Source organism: Lynx canadensis, chromosome D4 (assembly GCF_007474595.2).
Source record: "Lynx canadensis isolate LIC74 chromosome D4, mLynCan4.pri.v2, whole genome shotgun sequence".
Taxonomy (NCBI): Eukaryota; Metazoa; Chordata; class Mammalia; order Carnivora; family Felidae; genus Lynx; species Lynx canadensis.
Window position 1 is genome coordinate 70,396,718 of NC_044315.2, and position 13,928 is coordinate 70,410,645.

A 13,928-nucleotide genomic window follows, 5' to 3' on the forward strand; every position below is an offset into this window, starting at 1 on the left:
ACAATGCAGATGATGATCGTACCTAATGCAGTGGGTGGTTATGAAGGTTAAAAGTGTTAACATGTATCAATCAGAACAGTGCCAGGCACATAGTAAGCACTGCTTAAATGCTTGGTAGTAAGACTTTATAGATGAGGAAGGACACGTGACCATCTGGAAGTGAAGCCATCATTCTCCTTAGAGATGAGGAAAGCTTACAACAAAGCTGGTCCAACTTGCTCATTTCACATGTGGGAAATTGGAAGCCTAGGAACAATAGACTCCTCTAAGTCACCCAGGGTTAGGGGTCGAACCTGTACCTGAAGCTGAGTGTCTCGACTCCTAGTTCAGTGCTCACATGGCTTCACGGTGGAAATAACACCGTACTTTGAGAGTGAGGATATGGAAATTACATTCTGTGGATGAATTTAATTATGTTTTTTTCTGGCATTTGGGACTTTCTCAGAGTTCTCTACCATTACATCTGTATAGAAAGTGCTCAATTCTTTTCTTCACAGTGGACTTATTATATGAGCTTTCTCATTAGAGCTGTGTCAGACCACCCTTCTTTTTGGTTTCCAGAAAGGACACTAAAGGGAGGCATACCTAGCAAAGAATTTGATGTTATTACCATTAAAGCAAAAATATAGCTATATGGTTAAATAATTATTTAAAGAGTAACACTGGGGGCAGACCTTAAAAATAGACTTACGATAAAATCCATATGGGCTCTAAACTATCTACAAAAGACTTTAAACTAAAACTTCCCTGTGTTGTACATTGGTCTTGGCAGTAATAAACTAGCTGTGTTAACTGTTCAGTGTAATTAATAACAGTTTTGCATCTAAACTCTATTTAATGTTTCTTAAGAGTTGAGGTGTTAAAGTATCCTTTCAAAAGCCCATAGTGAAGTTTGAACTAATCAATGCTTCTTTCCTACTTAAAATTCTTTCTCTTTATAATTTCTGTAAAAAGCAGAAGGAAACAGGCAATTCCCTGTGTTACCAACAGATGGCAAGTTCAAGGCCAAATAATCAGTGGAATAAAAGATAATTACATAAATGGAAATGCTGGTCCAAACTAAGCAATGGGAATGAAATGGAGTTGTAGAATTCTCTGTTTGACGTGTTGATGTTGTGGATGAATGGGTGCACGACTGAGCAAAATGGTGTGATTATAGGAAATGCAGTTTACTTGTCCTTTTGGCCAAGACTTTGAGCTGACTCTGGATTCTGCTCCTTAGTTTTGTGGGATCAGAACATCGCAAAGCAACTTGGCTTTCACTCGTCTACCTAAATCCGAGTGCCATGTTACTCATTTTACAGCTGATGGACATTGCAGGGAGCTTAATAAATATTAGCCCTCCATTCACCTAACTACTTGGGAAGCCTGAATATATAACCAGAATCATGATTAGTGACCTTCAAGTCAGAGCCAGAAGAGACCGTTTTGATATCTGGTGGCACTGGGATCAGATACCTGATCTCTAGTAGGGATGTGTCCACTAAGCAAACTCAGCATTCAAGTTAGCTGGACAGGCAGTTGGACAAAGCTGAGCAGGTACCTCCTTGATTGTTTTATATGTAATCACTGGGGTTCTCAGTTTTCAGACCGACCTGCTTCTCCTTCCTCAGATATATAAATAGCATTGGTTCTGCAGCAGCATTAAACAGGTAATTATAATTCAGCCACGACTGAGATGACAGTCTGATTCCTTAATAGAAAAAGCTCATAGGGCCCCCATTTGCAAGTTGATTTTCCATAATTTAATTCTCACAATTACTTTACTACTCAGTGTAACCCATATAAAAACTGGCACCCTGGTGATTCTGTTTCAGCAGGAAAGCACATTCAAAGAAGCACAGTCTGGAAGGAAAAGTCCAGTATCCTTACCAGAATCTTTGGGAGTGCATCCAAAAGGATCATTTTATAAGCCACAATAAAATATATCAAGATTCTCTCTTCCTGATCTTCTGATCTTAACATCTCAGCCCCCTTTCTTTTTTTTTTTTTAATTTTTTTTTCAACGTTTTTTATTTATTTTTGGGACAGAGAGAGACAGAGCATGAACGGGGGAGGGGCAGAGAGAGAGGGAGACACAGAATCGGAAACAGGCTCCAGGCTCCGAGCCATCAGCCCAGAGCCCGACGCGGGGCTCGAACTCACGGACCGCGAGATCGTGACCTGGCTGAAGTCGGACGCTTAACCGACTGCGCCACCCAGGCGCCCCTCAGCCCCCTTTCTTTTTAAATGGATGAACTTCAAGCTCTTTGAGTTCCTTTTTCTTCACTCCTTCTCTCCTTTTCTCAATCTTGTGATTTCCCCCCATCAGCCATATCCCCTGTTCCCTTTCCAAGTGCAAGCTACTTAAAACAGTCTCGGTCTGCAGTTCAGCACTCTGCCCTCTTTCTGATTCTGCACTGCAAAGCCTATGAACCAGCTGGGCCAAAGTCACTGAAAAGCCTATGTGGGCTCAGAGGAGGAGCGCACAGTTCCCTTTAGCTCATGATGGTAGACGTCAAAGCAACATTCTCTACCTAGCAATAGCTGGAGGAAAGATTGCCACATTTAAATTTTAATATATTTTCTTTTTTTCCCCTTTCCAGAATCTTTTTCTAAATTCTGGCATATCTTGAAGGCAATAGTGCTCTGTGTAAGTAGGCCTTCTGGTTCCATCCTGCACATGCTCCCTGGGGCTCTAAGTATCAGCCCAAGTCAAAGTGGGCCCCAGCAAAGGAAAGAAAACTCTGTATCTGTTTCTTACTGCCTTTCCTGCCCAGCCTCTTCCCCTCTCTCACTGTTTCTCACAGACTCCTCTGGGACTCCTTCCCCACCCATCAGCTTTCATCTCCCAATGCTTGGCTTGCAGCACAGGCAGAGGAGAGAAGAGGGAGTCTGCCTCTAGGTGCACAAGGGTGGGCATAGGCTTCCTGATGACATCTCATGCTTTTTAGCCACACCTTTGAACAGAATGTGCTCCATTCCATGGGTGCTCCTTACTGTACTAAGAGTCTGCAGTTTCATAATGTTGCAATGCTTCCAGAAAATACTTGCCAAGAAAATATATAATTTACAGAAAGACAATGAAAGGGATTTGCGAGGCCTCCCAGATAGTAGAGGGATCTGGAAACCTTCCTAATGGTTTGAGATCACTTCATTCCAGATGTCTCTTGAGGCACATTCCCCCTGAATGGTTTGCTACTGGCAGCTCATTATGCTTTCCCTGGAATTTCCCCTTACCCTAGCTTTTCTCCCCAGAATGAGCTTTCCATGGTTCTTGCCCAGAGTTAGCTTTTTCAACTCCTTTTTTATATGCATGGCAATAATGGTCTATTCCATATGGGCCAATGTGTCCAACAGAAAGACGCTCCTGGTTCTGTTGATTGATTGCTAATGTGTTTTCAGTGGACATTGCAGGGAGCTTAATAAGTATTAGCTCTGCCATTACTGCCATTGAAGTCATGAGTGCAAATTCATAATGCATTTGAGTGAGGGATTTGTACAAACCGAACGTGATCAGAGGGGAGCAAGTATCTCATTCCATGCCTTCATCATGTGGTGCTCTAGGCTTTGGAGATGCCTCAGCCAAGATTTCTGTCCTCAAAGAGCACAGAGTTTGGTAAAGAGGAAAGATGTGTAGAAGGTTAAATGTTTAAGTGCTGAAGCACTCAAGGACCCACGGCAAATAAAGGGAGCAGAGAAGGAGGGAGTGATGAATTCTACTTGGAGGGAGCAGAAAAGGCTTCTGTATTTGTCACTACTCTCTGAGTCGCGAGTGACAGAAGCACAACTCAAACTAGCTTAAGCAAAATGGAGAAAATTAGTGCACATAATTTAGCAAGCCCAGAGGTGGTTCTCGCTTTGTGCAAACTAGACCTGGGACCCAAAGAGTGTCATTAGGATCCTTCTTTCTCTGTCTTTCAACTCTGCTTCTCTCTGCATGTTTGACCTTTCTCCAGCATGGATGCATTTCTTCCATGTGGCTTGGGAAAATTGCCACTCAGATGTATATCATCCAGCTTGACCTTAGTGGAAAAAGAGCTTTTCTCTCCCAGTATTCATGTGTCTCTCCCTAAAAGTATTTCTTATTGGTCTTACTTGGGTCATTTAGCAGCCCTTGGACCACTCACTGTTGCAATCAGATAAGGTAGTATGATTAGCCATACCCACCAGCTCCGTTTACAGTGAGGGTGGGTGGCTTCTCCAAAGGAAAGACTAGGCAGATGGTCACTCTATCTTCATTGATATTTAAGCTGTACTGTCAAAGAGAAATATGTATATAGATAGATAGATAGATATAGATATAGGTATAGATATAGATACAGATAGCCAAATGAAGCAGTGAGGGAAAACTTACTATTTTCACTGCAGGCAATGGGAGGCATTCTGGGATTTTTAAGCAAGGGATGGAGATAGACTTCGGTTTTAGAGTATCACTCTGGAAGCAATGCAGAGGGGGACTTGCTCAGAGCCACGACTCAGAGTCAAGGAGGCTAGTGAGGACACCCCTGCAGCAATCCAGATGGAAATTGGGTGTAACAGTTAAGTGCTATAGAGTGCTAAATATACTAATGTAGAATATTCTACATGTGCAGGTGGGGAGATAAAGGAAGTAATAAGGTAGTAATAAAGGTTGTAGTAGGGAAGCAAAAAGATACGGAAAATGGTAAGCAGAATCAACAGGACTGGGTCTCTCAAGAAAGTGAAGTGTCTAGGATAGCTGCAGTTTCTGCCTTGAGTGACGTCATTTGCTGAGATGGAGAATACAGAAAGAACAGATGTGAGCCTAGGGGAGGAGGGATGGTCGAGATGATGCCGGTAAGCGCGAAGTTTGAGGGACTGGATATGAACAATTCGCAGTTGGATATGGGAATTTGGAGCTCTGAAGAGAGATCTAGGCTGAAATGGGTAAGTTATCAACGCACAGGTTGTATAGTTGATGAGACTAAAGGGAATCATGTAGTCTAAATGTCTGGAGTGAGAAGAGGGCCCAAGAGTTAGTGGTTTTGCTTTGATAAAGGAAGAAGTCTAGAAAGCAGCAGGCTAGCAGGCAAGGAGCACAGCTCGGACCTCAGCAGTCCAAGCAGGCAGCGAGTGCCTAGGACCCAATGGTGCCCTACCCAAACTTGCCAGACTTTGGCTCATAACTAATTCTATACAGAGGCTGGCTGCACATCTTACCTCTTTTGTTGGGTTAAGAGTGACTTTAGGACCTAACCCCATCACCGTGGAGGGGGATTCGACTAATCAAAGAATCCTGTTACAGCCATGGATGTACAAAGTGTCCTTGTGAGGAGGCCAAGCCCGAGTCTTCAGCAGACAGAACGCAGATATGAACATGCTGATGCTGGTGCCTGGTTGCATATATTAACAACTGTTTGCTTTTGAGCTTCAACCCAGTAAAGGGTTTCCTCAAGGAATATATGAATATGGCACAAATGGGAAAGTGTTGCTTTCCCACTGTTGCCAGTTCCCACACCAGCTTGCTTTGGTCCGCATGGCTGAAAGCTAAGACACTGCCTTGCCTGCCCCCCAAGATCCTATTAGTTCTGAGTCTCATCAGTTTTGGTTCCTGTATTTGTCCTTTTCATTCAGATTGGAGCAGCTTTAAGCTAGGGTGGGCTTAAGTTTACCCATCCCCACCCATACACCCCACTGCAGGGTGAATGTACCATCCTCCTAAGACATTTGGTGATTTTTTTTCATCCAGAGGTTAGCAAACTATGACTGCAGATTCAGTCTGGCCTCCCACCTCTGTTTGTAAATGAAGGTTTATTAGAACACAGCCACGGTCATTTATTTATATATTGGCTTATGTCATTTTTGCACTGCAATGGCAGCTTTGAGTAGTTGCAACAGAGATTGTATGTTCCACAAAACCTAAAATATTTGCTGTCTGGACCTTTATAGAAAAAGTATCCCGACCCCTGTTAATCCATCCTATACACTGGTGCCAGATTAGTGTTCCTAAAATGCCTTTCACCATGTCACTTTCTTGCTTAGAACCCTACAATATTATATTGTCTGTGGAATGAAATCCAAACTTCTTGGCCTGACATTCAAGGCCCTCAATGGTCTAGTCCTAGCCAATCTTTTGAATCATTAATCTCTCTATTCCAAAGAACAAGCTCTACACTTCAATTAGATTTCCCTCTTCATTGTCCCTGGAATATGCAGTATATTTCTACCTTTATTCACACAATTCTCTTTGCCTGGAATGTGCTGCCCATTTGTATCTACCTAATTCCGCGCCCCTCCCCTCTATTCTAAATGAACTAACTGAAAACCTGCATCTTTCATGATCATATCTGTTCACAGGGACCACCGATGAGTCTACTGCTTGAACATGTAGAGGTTCACTGCCTGTACCCTCTGGTGATATTTTCTCTATTCAAGGCATAGTTCACTAATCCAATGGTGGGAAACTCTGGAGTGAGGATTTTCTATGTGAACAAATGCACAGAGGTGGGAAAGCCTAGGTTTGCAAATGACCAGATGTGTAATTAGAACCCTGACTTAGTCCAGTCAAGTTTCTATAACAACATACCATAGACTGGGTGCCTTATACACATTAGGAATTTGTTTCTCATAGCTCTGGCGGCTGGGAAGTCCAAGATCAAGGCACTGGAAAATTCAGTGTCTGGTGGGGGCCTGCTTCCTGGTTCATAGACCATTATCGTTTCGCTGTGTCCTCACATGGTACAAGGGGCAAAAGAGCTCTCGGGTTTTTCATGTAAGGGCACTAATCCCATTCGTGAGGGCTCCACTCTCATGACCTAGTTGCCTCCGAAAGGTCCCTACCTCCTAACACCATTACTTTGAAGATTAGGTTCCAACATATGAATTTTGGGGGAGGGCGCAAATGTCCAGTCTCTAATGAATACATAGCACTCAGTTCCCATTTATGGAAGTATTGTGTCATCAGCGTCTTGTGTCCATTATGCACTATCTCTTGGTGCTGGACTTAAATTTGGGCAACTATGTATCTTGATCGCCAGTGGGAATGAATGATAAAGCGCAGTAAACCTGCCCCAGAGGAATCCTAGGATATAGAGATAGTGACTGGTTCGGAAAGTCCTTGTTTTATCACGTGGTACCTCTGAGATACTGGATAAGTGTGCTCTTCTCATTAGGCCTCACTTTCCCCATCTACGGTCACATATTATACATACTTACACACACTCTGGAATGAAGCAGCATCAATAACACAGCACTGATCAGAGTTCTTGGTAAATGGTGAGTTCCTAAAATATCCTCAGGCCTCACTTTGGCAGGAGGGTTATGTCCCTGACTTGGATATCATGTCTCCCAGTGGCTTGAGATGATAAACTAACGTTTCTTAAGAGTCTGTGCATTGCACAGAAGAATTTGGTTATAACACTAATTATTGCTGTGTTGACTTGAATAGCTGTGGTGCAGGCACATCCCCAGAAACATAGCAACTACGGAAAATAAAGGCTTCCGTTAACACAGAGCCCAGCAGCCAGCCTTCCACATTATTGTCCTCTCCAGGAATTGGCTGTCGTATTGTAGAATGCCACTATGTCTGTCTAGCACGTTTCCCCCTGCATATGAGAGTAAAGGGAAATAAGCCAGTGCAGTAAATGTCTCAGCAAACCTTCCCAGTGTGCACTTTGGAAACAAAATGTGGAACAAGTAAGCTATCATTAAAGGCAGGCCTTTTTATTCTTAAATTAGTCACATTTATATGATGTTTATTGTCTGCATTTGAGAAGTAGGGAGAAGAAAAGTATTACGTGTGCATTCCAGTGGGAAGGTTATGCTCCGAATACAGGAGAATTACATCCCTTTAAAACCAGCCTCTAGGCATTACCTACAAGTATACATGTGGCAACAATTATAATAATAAATAACATTCATTGAGCATTTACTATGTGCCAGGCTATTGTTCCAAGTCCTTTACATGTATCGTCTCATTTCATCCCTGCCGCAAGCATAAGGTTTAGGACAAATTATGATCTCCTCTGTATGTGAGAGAAGGCTCGGACCCAGGGAAGTAAAAGAACTTGCCAGAGGTCACACAGGTAGCAGATGGCAGAGCTGGGAGTCCGATCCAGGCAGACCAACTTCAGATTTCATATTTACTGTAACCTCAGTGAGCCCCACCCACGTGCAATGCTCCCCCCAAGACTAGTTTAAGCAAAGACCGCCCATCAATTTGCATTGTTTGTGATGTCCAATGGGATGATTTGTCCTAGGAAATTGGAAATTATGTTGGATTATTTGTGTATATGATTTCCATAGAAGGAAGCTAACCCTACAGTTCCCCACTGTTACATGCTATCATATTTGCAGTTTATAACATCCTCTGTCTTTTCGGTTGAGACATTTTTATTCTTTGTCTCCAAATTAACACTGCATAGAACATGACTCTGTGAGTGTGTGTGTATGTGTGAGTGTGTAGAAACCGCCTTTTCTTCTGGATTAAATTGCTGCAGCCTGGCTGACTGAGGAGACTCTCCCACTCGCCGAGCCCACAGCAGACATGTTAGGAGAAAGCTGCTGGAGCCGGAGGGGCAGGTGACACCGTGCGTGTGCCCAGCATCTCTGGAAGTGTCTATACAGATGTGTGCTGCTGCTGCTGCTGCTGCTGCTGCTTCCGGCCTTAAAATTCCTGGAGCCAACACCCACCTACTCTTACAGCCTCTCTCTCTCTTTTATTTTCAAGGAAAAAAGAAAGAGGCAGACTGAAATAGAAGGCAAGCGACAAGAGCTTGACGAGCAGATACTTCTGCTGCAGCATTCCAAGGTAAGAGGCTGATCCCACGAACCTGTTCCATTATTAGACATGCAGATCACACTCCAGAGAGCCGGGCAGAGGCTGCCCTGGCGTGAAGGCTTTGCCGCTGACTGCACGAGCTTTTTTTCATTCAGTCAGGAAACCATCTCTTGGCTTTTCTTGTGAATTTCTCAAACCCAGGGCATTGTTACAGCATTCCAGTGTCTGTGAGCCTGATGAGATTATAGTGTGCATGTGGACAGCTTTGGGGGCTGGTGTGTGCATGTGAAATGCGCTGGTTATATATAGAAATTGGATGAGAATTTCCACATGGTGGGTGAGGCAGCGTTCCGGGGCTGCGTCTCAGTGCATTAGGTCCTGTGTGTGTGTGTGTGTGTGTGTGTGTGTGTGTGTGTGTGTTCAGAGGTTCCCAAGGATACGTTGAACATCATGTTCTTGGACACATTAAACATATTAATATTTTCTTTCTTGATACGGAGAGAAGGGAGAGGAAAGCACTGCGATCTGATAAAAGAGCAACACTGTGTGTTTTGGATGATTCATTCATTTTATTTCTACTTTAACAATTTTGGGAGTGTTCTCTTAGAATGGGCAATGGGTCAAAAGATGGCATTGCAATGATTTGACTTGGTTGGGTCTCCATTGCACCAGAGAAGAGAGAGGCGGGGGTTATTTATTTATTTTTCTTTAAAACGTAATGCACTTAAGCATCATAATTGAGTACAGCGTACGAGAAAGCTCTGTCACTGACACAAGAACTCCACAGGCTGTGGAATGCTGCTTTCTGCAGGCTTGCAGAATACTGTGAACACATTCCAGGGGCCAGCTGGAAGTTTCTGCATGCCTTCTCCTGCTCTGGGCTTTTTTTAGGGAAGCCTTCTCCTGCTCACTCGAGTTGCCGTGACATTCATGTGCAGATATGCATTACTCAGGGGGCTGGTTGGGAAGGTTGGGGCTGACTCTTCAGGGTGATGCCAGGTATAGCTAATTTTGATTCTTTTAAACACGATGGGTCCTTGTGGTTGTATTTTCCATTCGTCTCTAGATTAGGGGGTTGTGCTAAATGAATCCTCGAGATGAGAATTATCAGCAAGCTGATTTCAAATAGCAGCATGACCTAAATCTGCTTAGCATATTTATCAGTTTAATATCAACTTTAACCAGAGAGATGTGTTTAAAAGGAAGAAAAGCAGCATGATGCTGAGAATATTGCCCACTTCTCTTTACTCATTGTGTAAATCTGTTTATGGACCTTTCTTTGTAGAAGCTTACAGTATATCCCACATGCTGTTCCTCTTTCCTTACACCATCCCTGAGGAAGCATTGAGGGCTGAAGTTAGTATTTTCTTCTTACAGAGAGGGGGACTTAAAAGCACTTAATAGAACCGAGTGGATTTTTCAAGGTCAGTCTGGACAGAGCTGGGACTCTGGCTCACAGTGCAGTCGACTCACTCTTTACAAGAGACCAAAATGTACCAGAAGCTCAGTGAATTCTTGGTTAAAGGTAGATTTTTTATGTCTTTGACCAGACAGCCCCTCTCCTCTTTAAGCTCAGTGTGGTTCTTTGCTTTTGCATTCCTTGAATCAAAAGTCAGGCAATAAATATATCAAATCAGGTGTTTTGGGTTTTTTTTTATCCCACTTCTTATCAGATACTTCTTATAAGATGTCAAGGACTCATTCATTGCTGATTTCCGCACAGTATCCATCCATCCATCCATCCATCCATCCATCCATCCATCCATCCATCTTTTCATCCTTCCATCCTTCCATCTATCCAACAACAGAAATAACAGTAAAAAGGACTTAGTATTGCATGTAGAATCAGTGAGATTCCTTCAGAGACTTGGAAACAAGGGGATCAGATATTTCTTTACAGTCATGTTGGTAAAGTTCTCACATAGTTGATGAAATTGGCTATCTAAGGGAACACCCAGCACTTTTACCTAGGTGATCTTCCTGTAACCTGGGGAGAAATGACTGAAAGTGATGGCAATTTAGTAAGTGGAGACCAATGCATTGTCATTTTCTCCCTGGGGAAAGGCCATGTAAACAGTGGGGGTGGATAACTAGCCTTGAACAATGGAAAAAAAAAAAAAAGACTCATGGGTCCCAAAGGTGGTTTAAGAAAGACTCCAGCTCTGGCAGGTACCAAGTATCTCTGCTCTGGTGAGGCGGGGTCTGCAGTAAGGCCAGAAGAATCATCAAGCCTCACCTTGGCTCAGGTGAAACCTCCCTCATGACTCTGCCTCTCTTTGCTCTGAGCCCATCATCCCAAAATAACTGAGTTATTTTGGTGGTGCCTGACTGAGAGATATGATCACTGCAGGCACCAGAAAGGAATATGTTCTACTTTAAATCATTTAGCTGTTGACGGAACCTGATAGTGTGAGTCATCTTCCCTGTGATCATTCAGTTTTGAGCTTGGCAGCCTCACCCCTTGTTGGTAGTAGGTTCATTGGGGTTATAGTTCCTCTGTGAGCCTCTTGGTAGAGACTCAGCCAGCTTTCTCCTGGCGGCACGACAGCCTTGTCATACCTTTGTCTATCCTTGGTAATAGTCATGATTTTTCTGAGTCCCTAGTACTTCAGACTAGTACTGGTACTTTACATACATCCCCTCAATAATGGCCACAAAGTGTTACTTTCCCTGTCTTACAGGGGAGGAAACAAACTTGCGAGGTCAAGTAATTTGCCCAAGAACATAGAGACTATAAGTGAGGGAACCCCAGTTGAACCCTAGGGTATGACTTTCTCCAAAACCAAGCCTTCTCTAGGACACTGTTTCCTTCAAGTGAAATGTTCCATTTTGAATAATTTGTCTAGAGAGATGCCAATTATCGTCTCTTTATTACAAATATATTTTCATGGACTCCAGAAAATTGAGAGCATATGGAGACATTATTGGTTATTAGTTGTTCCTTGAAGTACAAAATATTAAGAAACGTGTCAATAATTAATTATTTCACTAATGTATAAAATCTAAGATCCTCCCTAAGGAAAATAATATATGTGCTTGGTACCAAGTTAAATGGAAAAGCATTAGAATCAGATTTCATATTTATGAAGACATAATTCTCATTATCAAATAGTCTATGGATACTTATTCTCATGCAATGAGGTATGAATTATTTAGATAGATTTATCGGTCTCTTGTCAAGGCAAATAAATAGAATGCAAGACAATAGTTTTGATGCTTATTCGGCTAATATTCTTGGTAATTGCAATATTTAGGGCTATGCAGTGAGTAATGCCACAAAATGGCATATTGTTACTTTATATATGGACAATAAATAAATTCTACAATGCAATGAAAGACCAAAGTGTGGAATGTTGAAATATCCACTACACCCGAGTGATTAAAAACCTCCAGATCCTTTGAAGTCCTCACCAAAGGAAACTCAGATTTCTTTTTAGAGGATCTTAGCTGTATTTGGTATCTAATATTTGTGATGTAAGAATTTCCAAGAAGTGCTCACATATGGTACCAGTAAGCAATTTTAGTAGCTGAATTATTTTTGCTGATTATAAGAGAAAAGGAATGGACGATCATTGCAAAGGCAAAATTTTAAAGCACAGGAAAATATAAAGAAAAAACATAACAACTATGTACTTGTCAACCAGATGTAACTCACACAGAGGTATATCCTTCTATGCTTTTTCTCTGATATATTTTGGTAGAGTAAGGTATGTGACCCTTGATAACAGGCCTCATGAGCTTGTGAGTAAAATAAAATGGTATTAACATTCAGGTCCAAAATACATTAACCTTGACCTCTTTTTTGATTTTGGTAGATGGGCTGTTTTAAATTCTCATAAAAACTTTGTCATTTTTATGAAATCACATCTTCAATTCTTTTGCTTTGTCATATCTGACTTTTATATTGTCCTTGCAAAGAACATCTCCATCTCAAACACTTACCTGTGATGTTTCTTATCCTTCCAATAGTTTTCACCCATCTAGAATTTTTTTTTCCATAGGAAATAAGATAGGAATAACTTTACTTTTTACTGATGGTGAGCCTCAACATGATTTATTGATTAATTCATCCTTGTTCTCACTGACTTAAATGTCTTCTTTATCATAGACATATTTCTCTCTTATGTTCAAGTCTACCCTTTGCGGATTCTTTTAATTCCATGAATCTGCCACCCCTGTGCCAATACCATCCTCATTTAACCCCCCTAGCTTTTTAATGTATAATATGTATTAATAATATGTCATAAGGCAAGAGCCATCATTATTCTTCCTTTGAAGAATTGTCTTGGCTTTTTATTCCATGGAAACAATTATTTATTCTTATTGTTTTTATTGTGTGACTTGCGATAATGTGAGTTTAAAAAATAAATCAACTATTATATTATACCAGACAGACTAAATTTAATATTCCCTTTGTCTCTTGGTCGAATTACCAGAGATTTGTCTATTTTATTGGTCAGTCCAAGGCCCCAGCAAGAGTAGGCACACAGTATGTATTGCCACATGAATCCCTTTGGAACTGTCACATTTATAAAGGTTTGTATGACAGAGTCAGCACTGTCAGAATCAAATTGCTAATATCATATCTTCAATATATAAGCTGCCTTTGAATTATTTATTTATGAGCAGGGAACCCTGACTAGAGGTTTTTTTTTTCTAATCCAAGCTATGAAAATTGTCATTATATTTTAAAAACTACAGCCTTTTCTTTCAAGAAGATTGAATGAAAAAAAATCAAAGACTAAATTGTGACCCTGCGAGATATTTATTGTAAACCCACCAAGGTCATTTGCTGCATAGCCTGAAGGTACCAGGAGCCTTGCTGCAAAGATGTTATAGTGTCTCTCGCTATTGTGAACCTTTAGCACTAATTTTAGACTTTTCTTGGTTATTAGTGTGTATGACAGGCCAGTTTAAATTTTAAAATCTTGACTAGGCAGGCAGGGCACACAGTGTAAAGGAACTCTACATCGCATCCTTTTTCCCAGCATGTCCCCATCTCCACTGGCCCTACGAACAGATTGAGTACAAGTTAGAACTGGGTTTCCTCTAGGAAGTCTTGGGTTGGCTTCTGTGTGGACTGAATCATGTAACAGAAGCTCAATACCAAGCCAAGATCTTCCCAGGAGTCAATGGGGAAGAAGGGAAGTGTCCCAGGGAAGGAGAAGGAGAACAGAGAGGGGACACAGATGATCAAAACCACAACACA

General features: G+C 41.8%; 1 protein-coding gene across 8 annotated transcripts in view; it reads left to right on the top strand.

The window, feature by feature from the left end:
- PALM2AKAP2 (PALM2 and AKAP2 fusion) overlaps positions 1–13,928 on the top strand; it is a 331,612-nt gene that overhangs the window by 60,817 nt on the left and 256,867 nt on the right. For all 8 annotated transcript variants that reach the window (XM_030292893.1, XM_030292899.1, XM_030292897.1 and 5 more), the window contains exon 2: positions 8,669–8,749. In XM_030292893.1, the coding sequence (XP_030148753.1) occupies positions 8,669–8,749 (81 nt within the window). The remainder of the gene's footprint in view (positions 1–8,668; positions 8,750–13,928) is intronic.